Source organism: Helicoverpa zea, chromosome 28 (assembly GCF_022581195.2).
Source record: "Helicoverpa zea isolate HzStark_Cry1AcR chromosome 28, ilHelZeax1.1, whole genome shotgun sequence".
Taxonomy (NCBI): domain Eukaryota; kingdom Metazoa; phylum Arthropoda; class Insecta; order Lepidoptera; family Noctuidae; genus Helicoverpa; species Helicoverpa zea.
This window is the reverse complement of record NC_061479.1, coordinates 61,072-79,168: the sequence shown is the minus strand read 5'-3', so window position 1 is coordinate 79,168 and position 18,097 is coordinate 61,072. Positions and strand designations below refer to the sequence as shown.

General features: G+C 48.1%; 1 protein-coding gene across 2 annotated transcripts in view; it reads right to left on the bottom strand.

The window, feature by feature from the left end:
* LOC124643675 (cullin-2) overlaps nucleotides 1-18,097 on the bottom strand; it is a 30,145-nt gene that overhangs the window by 6,327 nt on the left and 5,721 nt on the right. For both annotated transcript variants that reach the window (XM_047182708.1, XM_047182709.1), the window contains exons 8-12: nucleotides 17,663-17,799; nucleotides 9,808-10,089; nucleotides 5,946-6,086; nucleotides 1,554-1,661; nucleotides 355-591 (exon numbers count right to left, since the gene is read on the bottom strand). In XM_047182708.1, the coding sequence (XP_047038664.1) occupies nucleotides 355-591; nucleotides 1,554-1,661; nucleotides 5,946-6,086; nucleotides 9,808-10,089; nucleotides 17,663-17,799 (905 nt within the window). The remainder of the gene's footprint in view (nucleotides 1-354; nucleotides 592-1,553; nucleotides 1,662-5,945; nucleotides 6,087-9,807; nucleotides 10,090-17,662; nucleotides 17,800-18,097) is intronic.

Below are 18,097 nucleotides of genomic sequence, written 5' to 3'. Positions count from 1 at the left end.
ACAAATTTAACTAACATAAGCTTTATTTTAATTCATGAAATAACGAAACACTTTCAACGGTAACGATATTTTTTAACGTTATTCAGTTATTAGTTTTTATTGTTATTGCATTTTTATGCTGACGCTCCCGGCTCAATGAGCCGCCATTTCTAATCCCATTCTTTATCGGCACGGGTTGTATAGTCTTCTATTTGCCGTCATTTCTTTCATCATTTCTAACCATATTCACTTTTACACAATTGCGGGTCTCTATAACTTTAGCGGGTATTCTGCTACTAATATAAGATTAATCGTATTCCAATGGCATTAATATAGCCTAGCTAGATATTAGCAGTATACAGTGGTGTATCTGACCTGCTCCATGTTGGCGCTGAGCTGGTGTATGAGCCTGCGGGCGAGGGCTCGCGCGTAGTACTTCTGGAAGACGTCCTTGTCGTCGACGTACTTGAAGACGACGATGGCGGCGGCGAGCTTGTCGTCGGCGTCGAGGCCGCGGCGGCGCAGCAGCGCGTCGCAGTAGCGCGCCAGCAGCTCCGGCGCGCGCGCGCCCGTGTCCAGCGGCAGCCGCGAGTTCACCACCGCGCTGCACGCCTGCAGGGGATAGGGTCGAGGTCATGTTTTGAAGATAAAGGTCGGCTTTCTGACGGTTAATGTTCGCTTTTTGAAGGTCAACTTTAAAATTAATAAAATGAAATAGTCTTTATTTGCTTACACTGCAATCATATGCAATTTGATAACTAGCTTTATTGGAAAAATTCTTAGTTTTTTTTAAGTGAATCAGTATTTAGGTAAAATTAAGATCAAAAATAAAATCAAGGATATCGATTGAAAAAAAGAAAACTGATTACCAGTTACAAAATTAAATAAAAAAATATTGTATTCTATTTTTCTTTATGATGATGATGTCCTCCTAGCCGATTATCGGCTACGACGGCTGTTCTCACGTAAGGAGATTAGCCAGCTGCGCAGGACATATTATAGTGCACGAGCATTTGCGCAGACACAGGTGCACTCTCTATTCCTTCACTCTCATAGCCCGATGGGACGGTAATCCGACACAACCGGAGAGAGATCAGGCGCAGGACCGACATTTACGTGCTCTCCGATGCACGGGAGTATCAATCACCAACTTCCAGGCTCCGGGCTGCTTTGTGAAAGTCTTCTAAAACCCACAAAGCGATTTCGGCCCGACTCGGGAATCGAACCCGAGACCTCGTGCTCAGCAGCCGCACTTGCGACAGCTAGACCAACGAGGCAGTTAAACGAGTTAGTTCCTTTATAATAAACAATACGGTCGATGTCATAGGATTGTTTTGTATAATCGTAGCTATCAAGAGACTCAGTGTAATGTTTGCATTACACATACAGACAGAATTGTGTTGCTGAGAAGCTTATTCCACCACTTTTTCCCAGTAATAACACATAATCTGCCCGAGACCATGGATGCTGTAAATTGTAAAGGATTCGAAACGGCGGGATTAAATAATAATAATATAACCGCGATATATCGTAAAAATAGTTTTATTTAAATTTTGATGTCATGTTTATGTTACCTTGTCGAGTGCTCCGACGAAGGCCTGCGCGCCGCCGAACACGTCTCCGAACAGCGCGCTGTACTTGCCGTGCAGCGACAGCATCGCGCTCACGAAGTGCGTGTGTGCCTGGCAAACACACGACTATTAGCTTGAGACGCCATGGCGACGTCGCCAGGCGCAGGCCTGGCTACTTCTGGCATACAAAGGTCGCCAAGTCGAGTGGCCATGGCGTCTCGACAGTCAATTGTTTACGTCGTCGCTGAAGAAATCGCACGCTGACTGGCGACCACATTGGCGACTGAGTGAGCGAGGTGCACTGTACCATGTACATTATAGTGGCAACCCTGGCATCGTCGCCAAGCTGCCAGAGTATCCATAAGCCACGTAGAGAACTGTAGCTCGTGGCCACGCTACCAATTTGGTGACTTTGCCAAACCGTGAGTTAGGTACCATACATTTCAATATTAACTGCTTGGATACGTAGCCGGCGACGTCGCCATTGGCGTCCTAATGAGGCAGAGCTCTAAGACAATCTTGGAATCTTAATTTGACCCTCTTCCCGATCTTTGATTAGGATGAAATTTTGCACACGCTCGGAGTTTTGATGACAATACATGACGAGCTAAGAAACGTCATTAGAAATCCAATATGGTGGCCTCCCCAAGATGGCGGACTGGCTGTTTGAAATCCAGAAGCTCCAGCGGGAAGCGGGTGAAAACAGCTGGTCTTATAAAATTAGGTTTACACATTTCTGTTACAATTACAAATGATGGTTCTACTGCTGAATCGATTGAGATGAAATTTTGTGTAAATATACATCGACGCTGCGATAAGCTATCTGCCATTTATTCATTTGTACAAAGTTCTTGAAAACATAGTGGAAAATATATTATCTAATCCTTAAAGAGCAAAAAACTAAAACCAAGTAATAACAAAATATCGGACACAATAGTTATGTTAACGAGGGTTCAATAACCTTAACCCATAGACAATGAAATGATAATCAAACAAAATATGAGACAAATGAATGTTGAATGAGAAGCAAATATACATGGAATGACCAACGGTGGATTTCTATAACCGGTTCATCCGTTATTTTGCGATTAGTGATTGAATTTTAACATTAGCTTCATATAGTTAATGCCAAATTTCAATCTATCGCAAAACATAGATCGGTTATAGAAACCCACAGATAAGAGCAACAAATAAACATTCAGAAATAGGAATGTGCCCTGTCGATAGCGATAAACTAAAAATACCTATAACAAAAGTGAAAATAAGCGCAAGTACATAATAACAAGTATATTGTACAACGGTGTCGACTTATGTCGCCGTCTCTCTCGCACAGCAGCGGTTAGAGAGAGACGGAAGACATAGAGTCGACACGGTTGAGTGCACGCACCTCGGTGCCGTTTCCGTACAAATCGGCTGGCTGCGGGCAAACAGAGCGTCACTAGCAATTGCTCAACTATCATCTAACTATAACGACTCGTTTCGCTTACGGACGGTTACTATGGCGTTTACTCTACGTCTAAAACTAAAAACATCTGAATTTAGAACACCTTCCTTTTTAAGGAATTCTGAAAGCAAATCGAATCGTTTAAATGTTACAGGTCATATGTTGTGACAATTCGGCTCAATCTCACTAACAGTCGGTTAGGTGATCAGTCGTAACAAAAACTGTTAAAGTTGGAATTTTCGAAGTATTTACAAGCTTGGTTCAGTAATCGATCATTTTAGGAACAACGAACCCATTCCATGTGAACTTCTAAATCAATTGTTACTTAATCGGGCTGTCGTCCTGTTGGTGACACTGAGCCTTGCTGTGTTAATGCTCACTAACCGCCGGTTGCAGCAAAAATATTCATAACATTTCTAACTATTACTATACTTTTATAATGAAGAAACAACATGATATTCCAAATTCTTCATTACTTTGCCATTGAAAAACAACAAAGGGCCTATTATTGTACCCTGTGGCACACCCATAGTTACTGCAAATATTGTAACTTTTACCATGAATATTAAATATCGGAAATATTACATAGGTTATAGTAGACTGTATTTAACCAAATTCGGGAAGTAGTTCCCTCGTGATGTATGAAACAACTGGTTTCTGAGAGCATTTACAATGAACAACTCATTCGAAGGCCTTAAATAAAACGATAAAACAATAACAATTACATTTTTAAATACATTTTATTTTATTATTTATTATTTTGATGCAACCGACGTTTAATAGTTTAATGAAAAGCATAATATAGCACGCGATGTGTTGTCTTTTAGTCAATATTATATTGTTATAAATAGCAAATATATTACACGAACTGGATGAGTTTCGGCTAACTGTATGTCAAGGAAAGTCATTTGCTACAGAGATGGTTAGACAGTGGCGACTGCCATATTAGAAAGTGTGATCAGACAATACTTTTCACCGACTTCCCAAAAAAGAGAGGGTTAGTAATTCGGTAGTTTTTGTCACTGTTTGGGAGGAAAGTAAAAATACAGATTTCTGTTTTGAAATTGAAGAGAAAATGACTTTCCTTAAGGAGTTGTAGCTAATGTCGGCTTAATGTTCGATGACAGCCTACATGTTACATTATAGCTGAAGATATTCCCATGTATGTGTGTGTGTGACCGTGACATGAGTGTAACGTTAAGTGATTAATGATGTTTTCCTACAGTGAACATTGTTTACCTTGAGTTAATTGCCTACTAAAATAGAGTATAGTTACAGATAGGTTTCTTTGGCATGTTATCATGAGTTTATGTATCTGTGTGTACATATATGTGTGTGTGTCTGCGTGTACATGTGTGTGTGTGTGTACCTCGTCCTTGTTGTGCGGCTGTGCGAGCAGCGCGTGTCCGTCGGCGGCGGCCTGCGCGTGTGTGTGTGTGTGTGTACCTCGTCCTTGTTGTGCGGCTGTGCGAGCAGCGCGTGTCCGTCGGCGGCGGCCTGCGCGTGTGTGTGTGTGTGTGTACCTCGTCCTTGTTGTGCGGCTGTGCGAGCAGCGCGTGTCCGTCGGCGGCGGCCTGCGCGTGTGTGTGTGTGTGTGTACCTCGTCCTTGTTGTGCGGCTGTGCGAGCAGCGCGTGTCCGTCGGCGGCGGCCTGCGCGTGTGTGTGTGTGTGTGTACCTCGTCCTTGTTGTGCGGCTGTGCGAGCAGCGCGTGTCCGTCGGCGGCGGCCTGCGCGTGTGTGTGTGTGTGTGTGTGTGTACCTCGTCCTTGTTGTGCGGCTGTGCGAGCAGCGCGTGTCCGTCGGCGGCGGCCTGCGCGTGTGTGTGTGTGTGTGTGTGTGTACCTCGTCCTTGTTGTGCGGCTGTGCGAGCAGCGCGTGTCCGTCGGCGGCGGCCTGCGCGTGTGTGTGTGTGTGTGTACCTCGTCCTTGTTGTGCGGCTGTGCGAGCAGCGCGTGTCCGTCGGCGGCGGCCTGCGCGTGTGTGTGTGTGTGTGTGTGTACCTCGTCCTTGTTGTGCGGCTGTGCGAGCAGCGCGTGTCCGTCGGCGGCGGCCTGCGCGTGTGTGTGTGTGTGTGTAACTCGTCCTTGTTGTGCGGCTGTGCGAGCAGCGCGTGTCCGTCGGCGGCGGCCTGCGCGTGTGTGTGTGTGTGTGTGTGTACCTCGTCCTTGTTGTGCGGCTGTGCGAGCAGCGCGTGTCCGTCGGCGGCGGCCTGCGCGTGTGTGTGTGTGTGTGTGTGTACCTCGTCCTTGTTGTGCGGCTGTGCGAGCAGCGCGTGTCCGTCGGCGGCGGCCTGCGCGTGTGTGTGTGTGTGTGTACCTCGTCCTTGTTGTGCGGCTGTGCGAGCAGCGCGTGTCCGTCGGCGGCGGCCTGCGCGTGTGTGTGTGTGTGTGTGTGTACCTCGTCCTTGTTGTGCGGCTGTGCGAGCAGCGCGTGTCCGTCGGCGGCGGCCTGCGCGTGTGTGTGTGTGTGTGTGTGTACCTCGTCCTTGTTGTGCGGCTGTGCGAGCAGCGCGTGTCCGTCGGCGGCGGCCTGCGCGTGTGTGTGTGTGTGTGTGTGTACCTCGTCCTTGTTGTGCGGCTGTGCGAGCAGCGCGTGTCCGTCGGCGGCGGCCTGCGCGTGTGTGTGTGTGTGTGTACCTCGTCCTTGTTGTGCGGCTGTGCGAGCAGCGCGTGTCCGTCGGCGGCGGCCTGCGCGTGTGTGTGTGTGTGTGTGTGTACCTCGTCCTTGTTGTGCGGCTGTGCGAGCAGCGCGTGTCCGTCGGCGGCGGCCTGCGCGTGTGTGTGTGTGTGTGTACCTCGTCCTTGTTGTGCGGCTGTGCGAGCAGCGCGTGTCCGTCGGCGGCGGCCTGCGCGTGTGTGTGTGTGTGTGTGTGTACCTCGTCCTTGTTGTGCGGCTGTGCGAGCAGCGCGTGTCCGTCGGCGGCGGCCTGCGCGTGTGTGTGTGTGTGTACCTCGTCCTTGTTGTGCGGCTGTGCGAGCAGCGCGTGTCCGTCGGCGGCGGCCTGCGCGTGTGCGGCGTCGACGAGCGGGCGCAGCGCGGCGGCGCCGAGCGGACGCAGCAGCGTGTACATGCGCTTCAGGTCCGCGCGACGCTGTAACACAAACAGTAGTAGATATTACTATAACGTCAACACTAAACATAGGTCTTTATAAACATATCAAAGAACATACTTTGAAATGATGAGTCCCTGTTTTAAGGAAAAGGATCTCTAAGTGATAGCTTAGGGATCTATCAGACAGAGAGCTGTCATGCGGTCAAGCGTTCAGCTTTGCGTTCGAGCTGTACTACTACTACTTCTACTGGACCGACGCGTTCAGAATGCCCCCTGTATGAGTACATCTATGTAACGCAAAACTGACCGCTGAATAGGGTAGTGTCCAGGGTCGAAATAATGAAATAATATTTAGTCCGCTTTTTAGATAATCAAAAAATATTGGATACGTATTTTTTCTTTTTTTAATTAAACATAAAATGACAAAGATAATACACTTCAAAAATTAGGAGTGGGGGCCTTTTACGTCACAGTGTCCTGAAAATTGTAGCAACTTGTGACGTCACACTCAACTTTAACACGCTATATCTTAACAAGTTCTGATCCAATTTAAAAAAGAAAAAATACGTATCGCTTAATTTTGGACAATCTACAAGACGGACTAATTATTATTTTTTAGGAAACTAGCCTATTGGTATGTCGGTGCTACACTCACCTCGGCAGCGGCGGGTGTCGGTGCTACACTCACATCGGCAGCGGCGGGGTCGCTGGCGGCGGCGTAGCGCAGCAGCTGGCGCACGGTGGCGTGCAGCGCGGGCAGGTGCGCACGGCGGGTGTCGGTGCTACACTCACCTCGGCAGCGGCGGGGTCGCTGGCGGCGGCGTCGCGCAGCAGCTGGCGCACGGTGGCGTGCAGCGCGGGCAGGTGCGCACGGCGGGTGTCGGTGCTACACTCACCTCGGCAGCGGCGGGGTCGCTGGCGGCGGCGTCGCGCAGCAGCTGGCGCACGGTGGCGTGCAGCGCGGGCAGGTGCGCACGGCGGGTGTCGGTGCTACACTCACCTCGGCAGCGGCGGGTGTCGGTGCTACACTCACCTCGGCAGCGGCGGGGTCGCTGGCGGCGGCGTCGCGCAGCAGCTGGCGCACGGTGGCGTGCAGCGCGGGCAGGTGCGCTCGGCGGGTGTCGGTGCTACACTCACCTCGGCAGCGGCGGGTGTCGGTGCTACACTCACCTCGGCAGCGGCGGGGTCGCTGGCGGCGGCGTCGCGCAGCAGCTGGCGCACGGTGGCGTGCAGCGCGGGCAGGTGCGCACGGCGGGTGTCGGTGCTACACTCACCTCGGCAGCGGCGGGTGTCGGTGCTACACTCACCTCGGCAGCGGCGGGGTCGCTGGCGGCGGCGTCGCGCAGCAGCTGGCGCACGGTGGCGTGCAGCGCGGGCAGGTGCGCACGGCGGGTGTCGGTGCTACACTCACCTCGGCAGCGGCGGGGTCGCTGGCGGCGGCGTCGCGCAGCAGCTGGCGCACGGTGGCGTGCAGCGCGGGCAGGTGCGCACGGCGGGTGTCGGTGCTACACTCACCTCGGCAGCGGCGGGGTCGCTGGCGGCGGCGTCGCGCAGCAGCTGGCGCACGGTGGCGTGCAGCGCGGGCAGGTGCGCACGGCGGGTGTCGGTGCTACACTCACCTCGGCAGCGGCGGGTGTCGGTGCTACACTCACCTCGGCAGCGGCGGGGTCGCTGGCGGCGGCGTCGCGCAGCAGCTGGCGCACGGTGGCGTGCAGCGCGGGCAGGTGCGCACGGCGGGTGTCGGTGCTACACTCACCTCGGCAGCGGCGGGGTCGCTGGCGGCGGCGTCGCGCAGCAGCTGGCGCACGGTGGCGTGCAGCGCGGGCAGGTGCGCACGGCGGGTGTCGGTGCTACACTCACCTCGGCAGCGGCGGGGTCGCTGGCGGCGGCGTCGCGCAGCAGCTGGCGCACGGTGGCGTGCAGCGCGGGCAGGTGCGCACGGCGGGTGTCGGTGCTACACTCACCTCGGCAGCGGCGGGTGTCGGTGCTACACTCACCTCGGCAGCGGCGGGGTCGCTGGCGGCGGCGTCGCGCAGCAGCTGGCGCACGGTGGCGTGCAGCGCGGGCAGGTGCGCACGGCGGGTGTCGGTGCTACACTCACCTCGGCAGCGGCGGGGTCGCTGGCGGCGGCGTCGCGCAGCAGCTGGCGCACGGTGGCGTGCAGCGCGGGCAGGTGCGCACGGCGGGTGTCGGTGCTACACTCACCTCGGCAGCGGCGGGTGTCGGTGCTACACTCACCTCGGCAGCGGCGGGGTCGCTGGCGGCGGCGTCGCGCAGCAGCTGGCGCACGGTGGCGTGCAGCGCGGGCAGGTGCGCTCGGCGGGTGTCGGTGCTACACTCACCTCGGCAGCGGCGGGTGTCGGTGCTACACTCACCTCGGCAGCGGCGGGGTCGCTGGCGGCGGCGTCGCGCAGCAGCTGGCGCACGGTGGCGTGCAGCGCGGGCAGGTGCGCACGGCGGGTGTCGGTGCTACACTCACCTCGGCAGCGGCGGGTGTCGGTGCTACACTCACCTCGGCAGCGGCGGGGTCGCTGGCGGCGGCGTCGCGCAGCAGCTGGCGCACGGTGGCGTGCAGCGCGGGCAGGTGCGCACGGCGGGTGTCGGTGCTACACTCACCTCGGCAGCGGCGGGGTCGCTGGCGGCGGCGTCGCGCAGCAGCTGGCGCACGGTGGCGTGCAGCGCGGGCAGGTGCGCACGGCGGGTGTCGGTGCTACACTCACCTCGGCAGCGGCGGGGTCGCTGGCGGCGGCGTCGCGCAGCAGCTGGCGCACGGTGGCGTGCAGCGCGGGCAGGTGCGCACGGCGGGTGTCGGTGCTACACTCACCTCGGCAGCGGCGGGGTCGCTGGCGGCGGCGTCGCGCAGCAGCTGGCGCACGGTGGCGTGCAGCGCGGGCAGGTGCGCACGGCGGGTGTCGGTGCTACACTCACCTCGGCAGCGGCGGGGTCGCTGGCGGCGGCGTCGCGCAGCAGCTGGCGCACGGTGGCGTGCAGCGCGGGCAGGTGCGCACGGCGGGTGTCGGTGCTACACTCACCTCGGCAGCGGCGGGGTCGCTGGCGGCGGCGTCGCGCAGCAGCTGGCGCACGGTGGCGTGCAGCGCGGGCAGGTGCGCACGGCGGGTGTCGGTGCTACACTCACCTCGGCAGCGGCGGGGTCGCTGGCGGCGGCGTCGCGCAGCAGCTGGCGCACGGTGGCGTGCAGCGCGGGCAGGTGCGCACGGCGGGTGTCGGTGCTACACTCACCTCGGCAGCGGCGGGGTCGCTGGCGGCGGCGTCGCGCAGCAGCTGGCGCACGGTGGCGTGCAGCGCGGGCAGGTGCGCACGGCGGGTGTCGGTGCTACACTCACCTCGGCAGCGGCGGGGTCGCTGGCGGCGGCGTCGCGCAGCAGCTGGCGCACGGTGGCGTGCAGCGCGGGCAGGTGCGCACGGCGGGTGTCGGTGCTACACTCACCTCGGCAGCGGCGGGGTCGCTGGCGGCGGCGTCGCGCAGCAGCTGGCGCACGGTGGCGTGCAGCGCGGGCAGGTGCGCACGGCGGGTGTCGGTGCTACACTCACCTCGGCAGCGGCGGGGTCGCTGGCGGCGGCGTCGCGCAGCAGCTGGCGCACGGTGGCGTGCAGCGCGGGCAGGTGCGCACGGCGGGTGTCGGTGCTACACTCACCTCGGCAGCGGCGGGGTCGCTGGCGGCGGCGTCGCGCAGCAGCTGACGCACGGTGGCGTGCAGCGCGGGCAGGTGCGCACGGCGGGTGTCGGTGCTACACTCACCTCGGCAGCGGCGGGGTCGCTGGCGGCGGCGTCGCGCAGCAGCTGGCGCACGGTGGCGTGCAGCGCGGGCAGGTGCGCGGCGACGGCGGCTCGCTCGTAGGCGCTGCGCACGGCGTCGGCGGAGGAGGCGTCCAGGAAGCGCGCGCCCAGCGCCACCTCGCGCTCCAGCCCCGCCAGCGCGTGCCGCGTGTAGTGCGCCACGTCGCCGCCCGCCAGCAGCGACGCCGCCAGGGCCGCGTGCGACGCGCTCGCCGCGGCGAGGTACGGCTCCAGCACCAGTTGCTGAGACACACGGGACAGGTTAGCGGCACAGACTAAGGATAATTTTATTCTTTAATACGCTTGTATTAGCTTCACTTGTAACTATGTATGTAAGAAAATGTTGGTGGTGTATGAATTTGTAGTTTCACCGTAACAATTTCATGCCAGCTGCAACATACAATGATAACTTGAGTCACACTAAAGTCTAAATTATTAAGTTAAGATATTTTGTGAGATAAATAGGTGTTAATTTAATTAAAAGCCCTTTTAATTGATTGGATGACAATACATGACTATTTAGTCTTACCTTAGCTTTAGCCTGACGTTCCTTAAAACGTCATTATAAAAACAAAATACCCGACTGCACACTAAAAAAAGAGTAAAACAAGCCCCACAATAATATTTAATTTATAAATATTGATGGAAAGCATCGCAGGCGGGTGTAAGGACGGGACTTAGACAAATCAAACAAGATGTTAATGGTTACACGTACCGTTTATTAATACCTCCTCCTCTCCAGAGATACAGTTTATATTCTAATGAACTAATGATTGACTACTACGTCACACGCCCTATCAAAAAGAAAAAAAAAAGAAAAATATGAAAACTTTTTTTTTTTTTTTTTTTAACTTAAGTAATTAGCACAAAAATGATTAAGTATAATAAGTATAATAGTAATAAGTATAGAGATTAAACAAGGATACATTTTTTTTTTTTTTTTTTTTTTTTGTGGTTTACAATTAATAAGTTCTTATCATATGATTATAATATAACTAGTATCTAATATCATATTCAATACACTCTAAAACTAAACAATAAACAATTTCATCATAAGATAAACTTCATTTGATACCATACAATCATAAACAAAAGTGTTACAATAAAATATAATTTCATTCATGATAAAGCCTAGTTCTATTTTTATGAATAATTTTTTCTTTCCCTTTAACTAACACAACAACATTTGGAGAGATTTCCTTGACTACTTGAAATGGACCTAAATACAATGGGTCCAGCTTATTAAAACTCTCATTTTTAACTAATATTTGGTCCCCAGTTTTATATGTTATAGGATTCATACCGCTATCGTATTTACTTTTCCTGACAATTTTAGAACTGATAAGATTGTTTTTAGCATCCATTTGTGACTTTTGTAAACGATATTTTAATTCAACAGCATAATTATCAAAATTATAAATTGGGTCCAGTGAGGTAGTAAGGTTGGAAGGTATATTACATTGCTTTCCAAACACAAGTTCATATGGCGTAAATTTTGTACTCGAATGTACCGTAGTATTATATGAGAAACACCAGTAGGGTATCCATGAACTCCATGTCTGTGTTTGACTGTTAACTTGCATTCTCAAATAAGAAGTTAAATGTTTATGGCTGTTTTCTAGGGAACCTAAAGTTTGATGATGATAGGCTGTGGATTGTAAATGACTTATATGTAAAATTGTACATACCTCTTTCATTATGGTGTTAACAAACTCGGTTCCTCTGTCGCTTACTATCTCTCGGGGAATGCCATACCTGAGTATAAAATTATTTACCAGCGTTGTGGCCACCGTGCGCGCATCCTTGCTTTCTATCGGATACGCCTCGACATATTTGGTTAAGTCACACTGAAGCGTGAAAATGTAATTGTAGTTGTTGTCTCGGGGTAAGGGACCTACTAGATCTATATATATTTTATCGAAAGCTGAATTTCCACAATCCGTTATAACCATAGGCTCTTTTATTGTATTTAAATATTTATACCGTTGGCATTTATTACATTTCATTACAAAATTAGTAACATCACGCTCTAATCCGTTCCAAAAGTATTTTTTCCGAATATTGTTTAACATGCGTCTTATCCCTGCGTGTCCACTAGTGGGAAGAATATGATAATCGTTTAGTATTACTTTCTTTGTGTCGTCGTCAATTACCTTTTGAACTCCTTTTACTACGCATAAGCGGGGTCCGGACCACTTAGGCAATTTATTTATATATTGAGCTAGCTCTTTAATAATTCTTATGTTATGTTCATTTTTAATTATATATAAAGTGTCTATTTTTAGATCTGCACAAAATAATTCCATTTCTCTCACAGAGACCGCTCGTGTACGCTGTGATTGAGTAAATAGTTTTACGTATACAGTGCGATCTGACGACGAATATGCATAATCACTTTTTTCTAAAGTCACATATTTTTTAACTTCCATCCATTCTTTCTCATTCACAAATATTAATTCCGTGTAATCCTTAGGTAGTTTTAACATTTCTACAACTCTTGGGTGATCAGTCCAATCGTTTTTAGGAATGTTAGCTACCGAAGTATGATTACAAGAATTTTTCTCAAGCTCCCGTCTCTTTGCTCTTGTAAGTACAGCTATAATGTGTTCATTCATAGATCGTAATTCCTCAGAAGTCAATTCTATGCGTGACAATGCATCTGCAGCTACATTATCACGCCCTTTGACGTAAACTACTTTATAGTCGTACTCTTCCAGTAACAACCGAAACTTTAATAATCGACTGGAAGGATCTGTCAAATTATATAAAAATACCAAGGGCCTATGATCTGTTTCTATAATAAATCGTCTCCCATAGAGATAGGGTCTAAAGTATTTTACGGACCAAACTATCGCTAACAATTCTTTTTCAATTGTAGGATACCTGCGTTCAGCTTTATTTAAGCTTCTGCTGGCGTAAGCAATTGGCCTACGATCAGCATTACACAAAACCGAACCTATAGCGTATCCTGACGCATCGGTTTGTAGAATAAAAGTATTACTGTCATCAAATAAGGGATATTGCAACACCGGAGGTTTTACTAGACAATTTTTTAAACTTAAAAATGATTTTTGGCAGTTTTCATCCCAATTATAAGCTACGTTTTTACGACACAGGTTATTCAATGGTATGCAAATTTCGGCAAAATTTGGAATAAATTTCCTATAGTAATTAGAAAATGCCACGAACCGTTTTAGTTCATCAGCATTCTTAGGAACTGGATAATTATTTAAAACTTTAATCTTTTCCGGATCTGGTTTAATACCATCCGCTGATACGACGTGACCTAAATATAATATTTCTTTTCTAAGAAAATCGCATTTGTCCGGATTTAATTTTAAATTTACTTTCCTTAGTCTAGCCAAAATGTCTAATAGGTTTTTATTATGCATATCTAAATTTCTCCCAAAACAAATTAGATTATCTAAATAAATAAAACACTTGTCATAATTTAATCCTGACATTGCTACCGTCATTAAACGTGAGAAAGAGCTGGGACTTGTCTTTAACCCCATCGGCATACGGGTCATCTGATACTGGCCGGAGGGTGTAGTGAATGCCGTATACTTTCTACTGTCCGAATTTAATTTTGCTTGATAATATGCTTGTGTTAGATCTAACTGTGAAAAATATATTGCACCAGAAAGTGAATCTAATATATCAGTGATGTTAGGGAGGGGAAACTTGTCATCAAGTATACGATCATTTAATTTCCGGAAATCAACAACTAAACGCCAACTTTTCTTGTTATCCTCTAATTTTTTAGGTACAAGTAGTATTGGACTAGACCACTCACTACTCGCAGGCTCTATAATATTATTAGAAAGCATTTTTTGGATCTGATTTTCAATTTCATTCCGTTGCGAAAATGGTAACCGGTATTGTTTAGTGTAAACTGGATCCGAATTGGGTTTTAACTGAATTTTCTGTTCGTAAAGATTACAAGTGCCTAATTTATCTCCCGGTAAGTAGAATACGTCAGCAAATTTTGCACAAATATTTTGTATACTTATGGATTCTTCTTTGTTTAAGTGCTGTAATTTTATCAACGATAATAATTTCCTAACCCTTTCTCCACTTAAATCTTGCTTTTCGAATGAGCAAATATTATAATTAGATAGATAATCAAAGTCAGGCTTAAAATAATTAAGTTGAACTTCTGTTTCACGTGTATTTAATATTTGTACTAATATCTTTCCCTCTTTAGGTTGACAGATACTTCCAGCGATAAATACGCCCTCGCATAATTCTCTCGGAAATACAACGCAAGCCTCATTCTCAAAACAATAAATCTGGAAAAATTGCTCACACCTTGGTGGTACTGTAATAAATGAGTTTTTACCTAATCTCCCTAATTCTAAACCGATTGTAACTGAACTATTACACTCATTTATTGTCAACGTATTATGTTCATAATTTAGAACACAGTTATACTTCTGTAAAAATTCCTGACCAATTATGCCATCCTGCACACAAGGCAGATTCTTCAGAACATAAAACTTATGTTTAAATTCTTTTCCACATATAGAAAATGGTAAGTAAACATAACCATCTGTTATCGATTTACCACCTATACCATTAATGGTTATGCACTCCGGGTGTATTGGAATGTTCCAGTCTCCTATTGCCTCATATTTCACCACTGACAAAGAGGCCCCCGTGTCAACTAGCATTCTATATTTGGTATCGAATATTGTCAATTCTACGAAGTTATTGTAGTTACATGTTAAAATAAAGTTAGGATCGAAAAAACTCTAAATCTAAATTTTGATTGTTAGTTGACGCGTCTTGAACATCGTTTCTAGATTGATCTAGTAAATAAGTATTATGCCTGTTATTGCGATTATTGTCTCCCGGATTCGTTGTCTGGCCGTGAGTACGTCCACGTCCTCGCGAATTGTTACCGAAACCTCTTCCGCGACCTCGATAGAAAGTCCTCAATGGTACTTGATTCCTTGGGCCACCTCCGAGGTTGGATCTAAAAGTACGATTTGGAATAAAAGTACGACCTCGGCCTTGTCCTCGATAATATTGATTATGCTTACCTCGATGTTGAGTGGTAAAGACTGTCTCCGACGACGTACTGGGACCTTGATGTGCCCGTTCTTCATCCTTAGCCGCGCGTATGACATCTTTAAGTTCTGTGTAATCTCTAGCCGCTAAAATTGTACTTAATCGACCATTTCTCAAGCCGTCCGTAAACCGCTGAATAGCTAGTTTTTCATTTACAGGTCTAAACATTTTATATGCGTTTTCGTTTCCATCAGCTTGAGATATAGTCAATTCAACAAATAGATCTTCTAGTTTCTTACCAAATTCTTCAATGCTCTGGGATCCTTGTCTAGACTGCAATAGCTCCAACTGAAGCGCCGTGGCAGACTGCTTGGTCAGTAGATTATTTTTCATATCCTTTATAAGATCTGCGGAAGAATTATAGTTAGATGCCAAACGTAATTTGGCATGTCGAGATATGCGAGTTTTAAGCACGAAAGATATTAGTAATGCTTCATGCTCCTTTTTAATGTTTTGGCTATAAAATTCAATAGCATCTATTAATTTTTTGGTACATTCTTCCTCTCCTGTCATTACAGGTAGAAGAGAAGTTGCAGTTTTCATGTCAAACTCAGTCATTGTTTCTATGGTACTTAAACTCTGTTTATTCTCTGAACAAAAACTCAGAATTTTTTGATAGTATGACTCTATTTCATCACAAATAACCAAAATGTACTTTAACTCTTCCTGTTTAACATAGCCTTTAGACACATTTATATCTAATTCTCCGCGACATATAATATATTTATCATATAACTCATTCGCCTCTAAATGTTTTCGCTCTAACAATTCATTTGTTCTTTTTGTTTTACTTAATTTTACCAAGTTACTCTTAATATTTTTGATTGTTTTATGTATTTCTATTAAATCAGACATTTAACCCTCCTATATTAAGTACAATAATTATATTAGCAAGATAACATAATAAAAGAACATCTTAGCTAAAATACCTCTGTCCATGTAAACGCCGTAACCAATTTGTAACACTTTTCACATTCACATACACATTTTCACTATATATTTTTTTCACACATGAAGATTCTCTACTCGATGTCTGCCTTTGTCCAGCCGTGCTTCCCCTTACGACTAGACGTTTTGGGCACCGGACTCCTTGCTCCTTGAGTTCCTTGACTCCCGCCTTGGGCCAGAACGCCTAAAGGCATTCCTGGCTATTTCCGCTCGCATCCAGCGTACGTGGCATCGTTTATATAGTTTGTATCCTCCGTATAGAACTCCAAAAATGAGGATAATCAATATCACCCCCAGTATTAAGTTAGTTATCGATTGATTTTGATGCAGTTGGGCCACATCAGCTGCATTTACGCCTCCAGCTGCGTTTTGCGCGATTACAATTTCTTCTTTACTCTGCGATTTTCCCATTGTTAGTTTTATGCACCAAATTCACTTTGTCCGTACAGTAACGCAATCTAATTATTTGTCCCATTGTTTCACTACGCGATCTACTGAGTCCGGAATTCGACACCGAACCTTAAATGGCAGGGTCGCCATGTAAGGACGGGACTTAGACAAATCAAACAAGATGTTAATGGTTACACGTACCGTTTATTAATACCTCCTCCTCTCCAGAGATACAGTTTATATTCTAATGAACTAATGATTGACTACTACGTCACACGGGGACCAACAGAGGCTTATTTATAGTCATTTCGGTTGTGCACCATTTAGCAGAATTTTCGTTGGTGGCGGTCAAGGTGGTCCCCGCCTGCGATGCTTTCCATCAATATTTATAAATTAAATATTATTGTGGGGCTTGTTTTACTCTTTTTTTAGTGTGCAGTCGGGTATTTTGTTTTTTTAATAATAATTCTTTTATTTATAACTTTTTAGCTGTTTTTATTTAACGAAAATGTTGTAGATGTAGAAGACTATGTATATGTAAGTACCATTTTAAATTATTTCGACGACATTTGGCTTTAGATTACGAGTGATGTTACTCCGCAACATAAATTTACCGCCAATCTGGACTGTTGGTAGTGAAGAAGAAAAAGAATTAGGTGAGTCATTACTGCTGAAGACCGTCAACGACGTGTGCCCTTATGCGTGTGCCCGCATTCGGGCTGTATACTCGAGCATATCCCCCTCCGCACCGCGCCGCGCGCCGCATGCCAGGCCACGCCCTATCTTTTTGCTTGCTAACGCATGAGTTGCTTTGCGTTGACGCAGAATTAACATGTTCCCGTGGGAATTTTGAGAAAAAACGTATCCTATATTAATTATTACTCCCGTGATTGAAATGAATCTAATGATACCGCATACATATTTTTTTAAAGGGAAATTTAGAAAAAATATCCCGTGGGACTTTTAGGATAAAATGTATCCTATGACACTCCCGTAATCAAGACAAATCTAACGATACCTCATACATCAAAATCCATCAAGCCGTTTAGGCTACAGGAGGTCACAAAGGAACAGACATACATACATACTTACATACACTCGAAAAACATTACCCTCCTTCTTTGGCAGTCGGGTAAAAAGCGTGTTTTCTGTGATGATGATGATTTGGATCATGATGATAATGACCATGGGGATGATGATAATAATGATGGGGATGATGGGGGTGATGATGACGGGGGTGATGATGACGGGGATGATGTGATGGGGATGATGATGACTATAATGGGGACGATATTGATAATGGGAATAATGATGATGATGATAATGATGATGGGGATGATGATGCTGACGGGAATGCTGTTGTGGGCTGATGATTACGGGGACGATGTTGATTGATGACGCCCACCTGGTACAGCTGCAGCGGCGCGCGCACGCGGAAGGCGCGCACCTGCACGGTGGAGTGGATGGCCTCGCGCAGCGTGGACGCCAGCGCGGGGTCGGGGGGGGACACGCGCGCCGCCGCCAGCGCGTTCACGATGCGGCCTGCGGGGACACACGCCGTCGTCATGACAACCGATGTCGTCACTAATGTCACAGGAACACGTGCGACTTCGCTGTCATTGTGAGGAAATCGACTTCGACTCTGCCTGCGCTAGTCTGCATTTACCCTAAGGGCTTGACTATCCCCGAGTAATATAAGCAACATTTTGTCCGGGTACGGGAGAATGTTCCTATGGGACAACCACGGGAAACCGCCAATGGTGGAATAATCAGGTATTCAATTCTCCCTCATTCGATCTTGAATAAGGCTTTGACACTGTTTCCAATAAAAATAATTAAC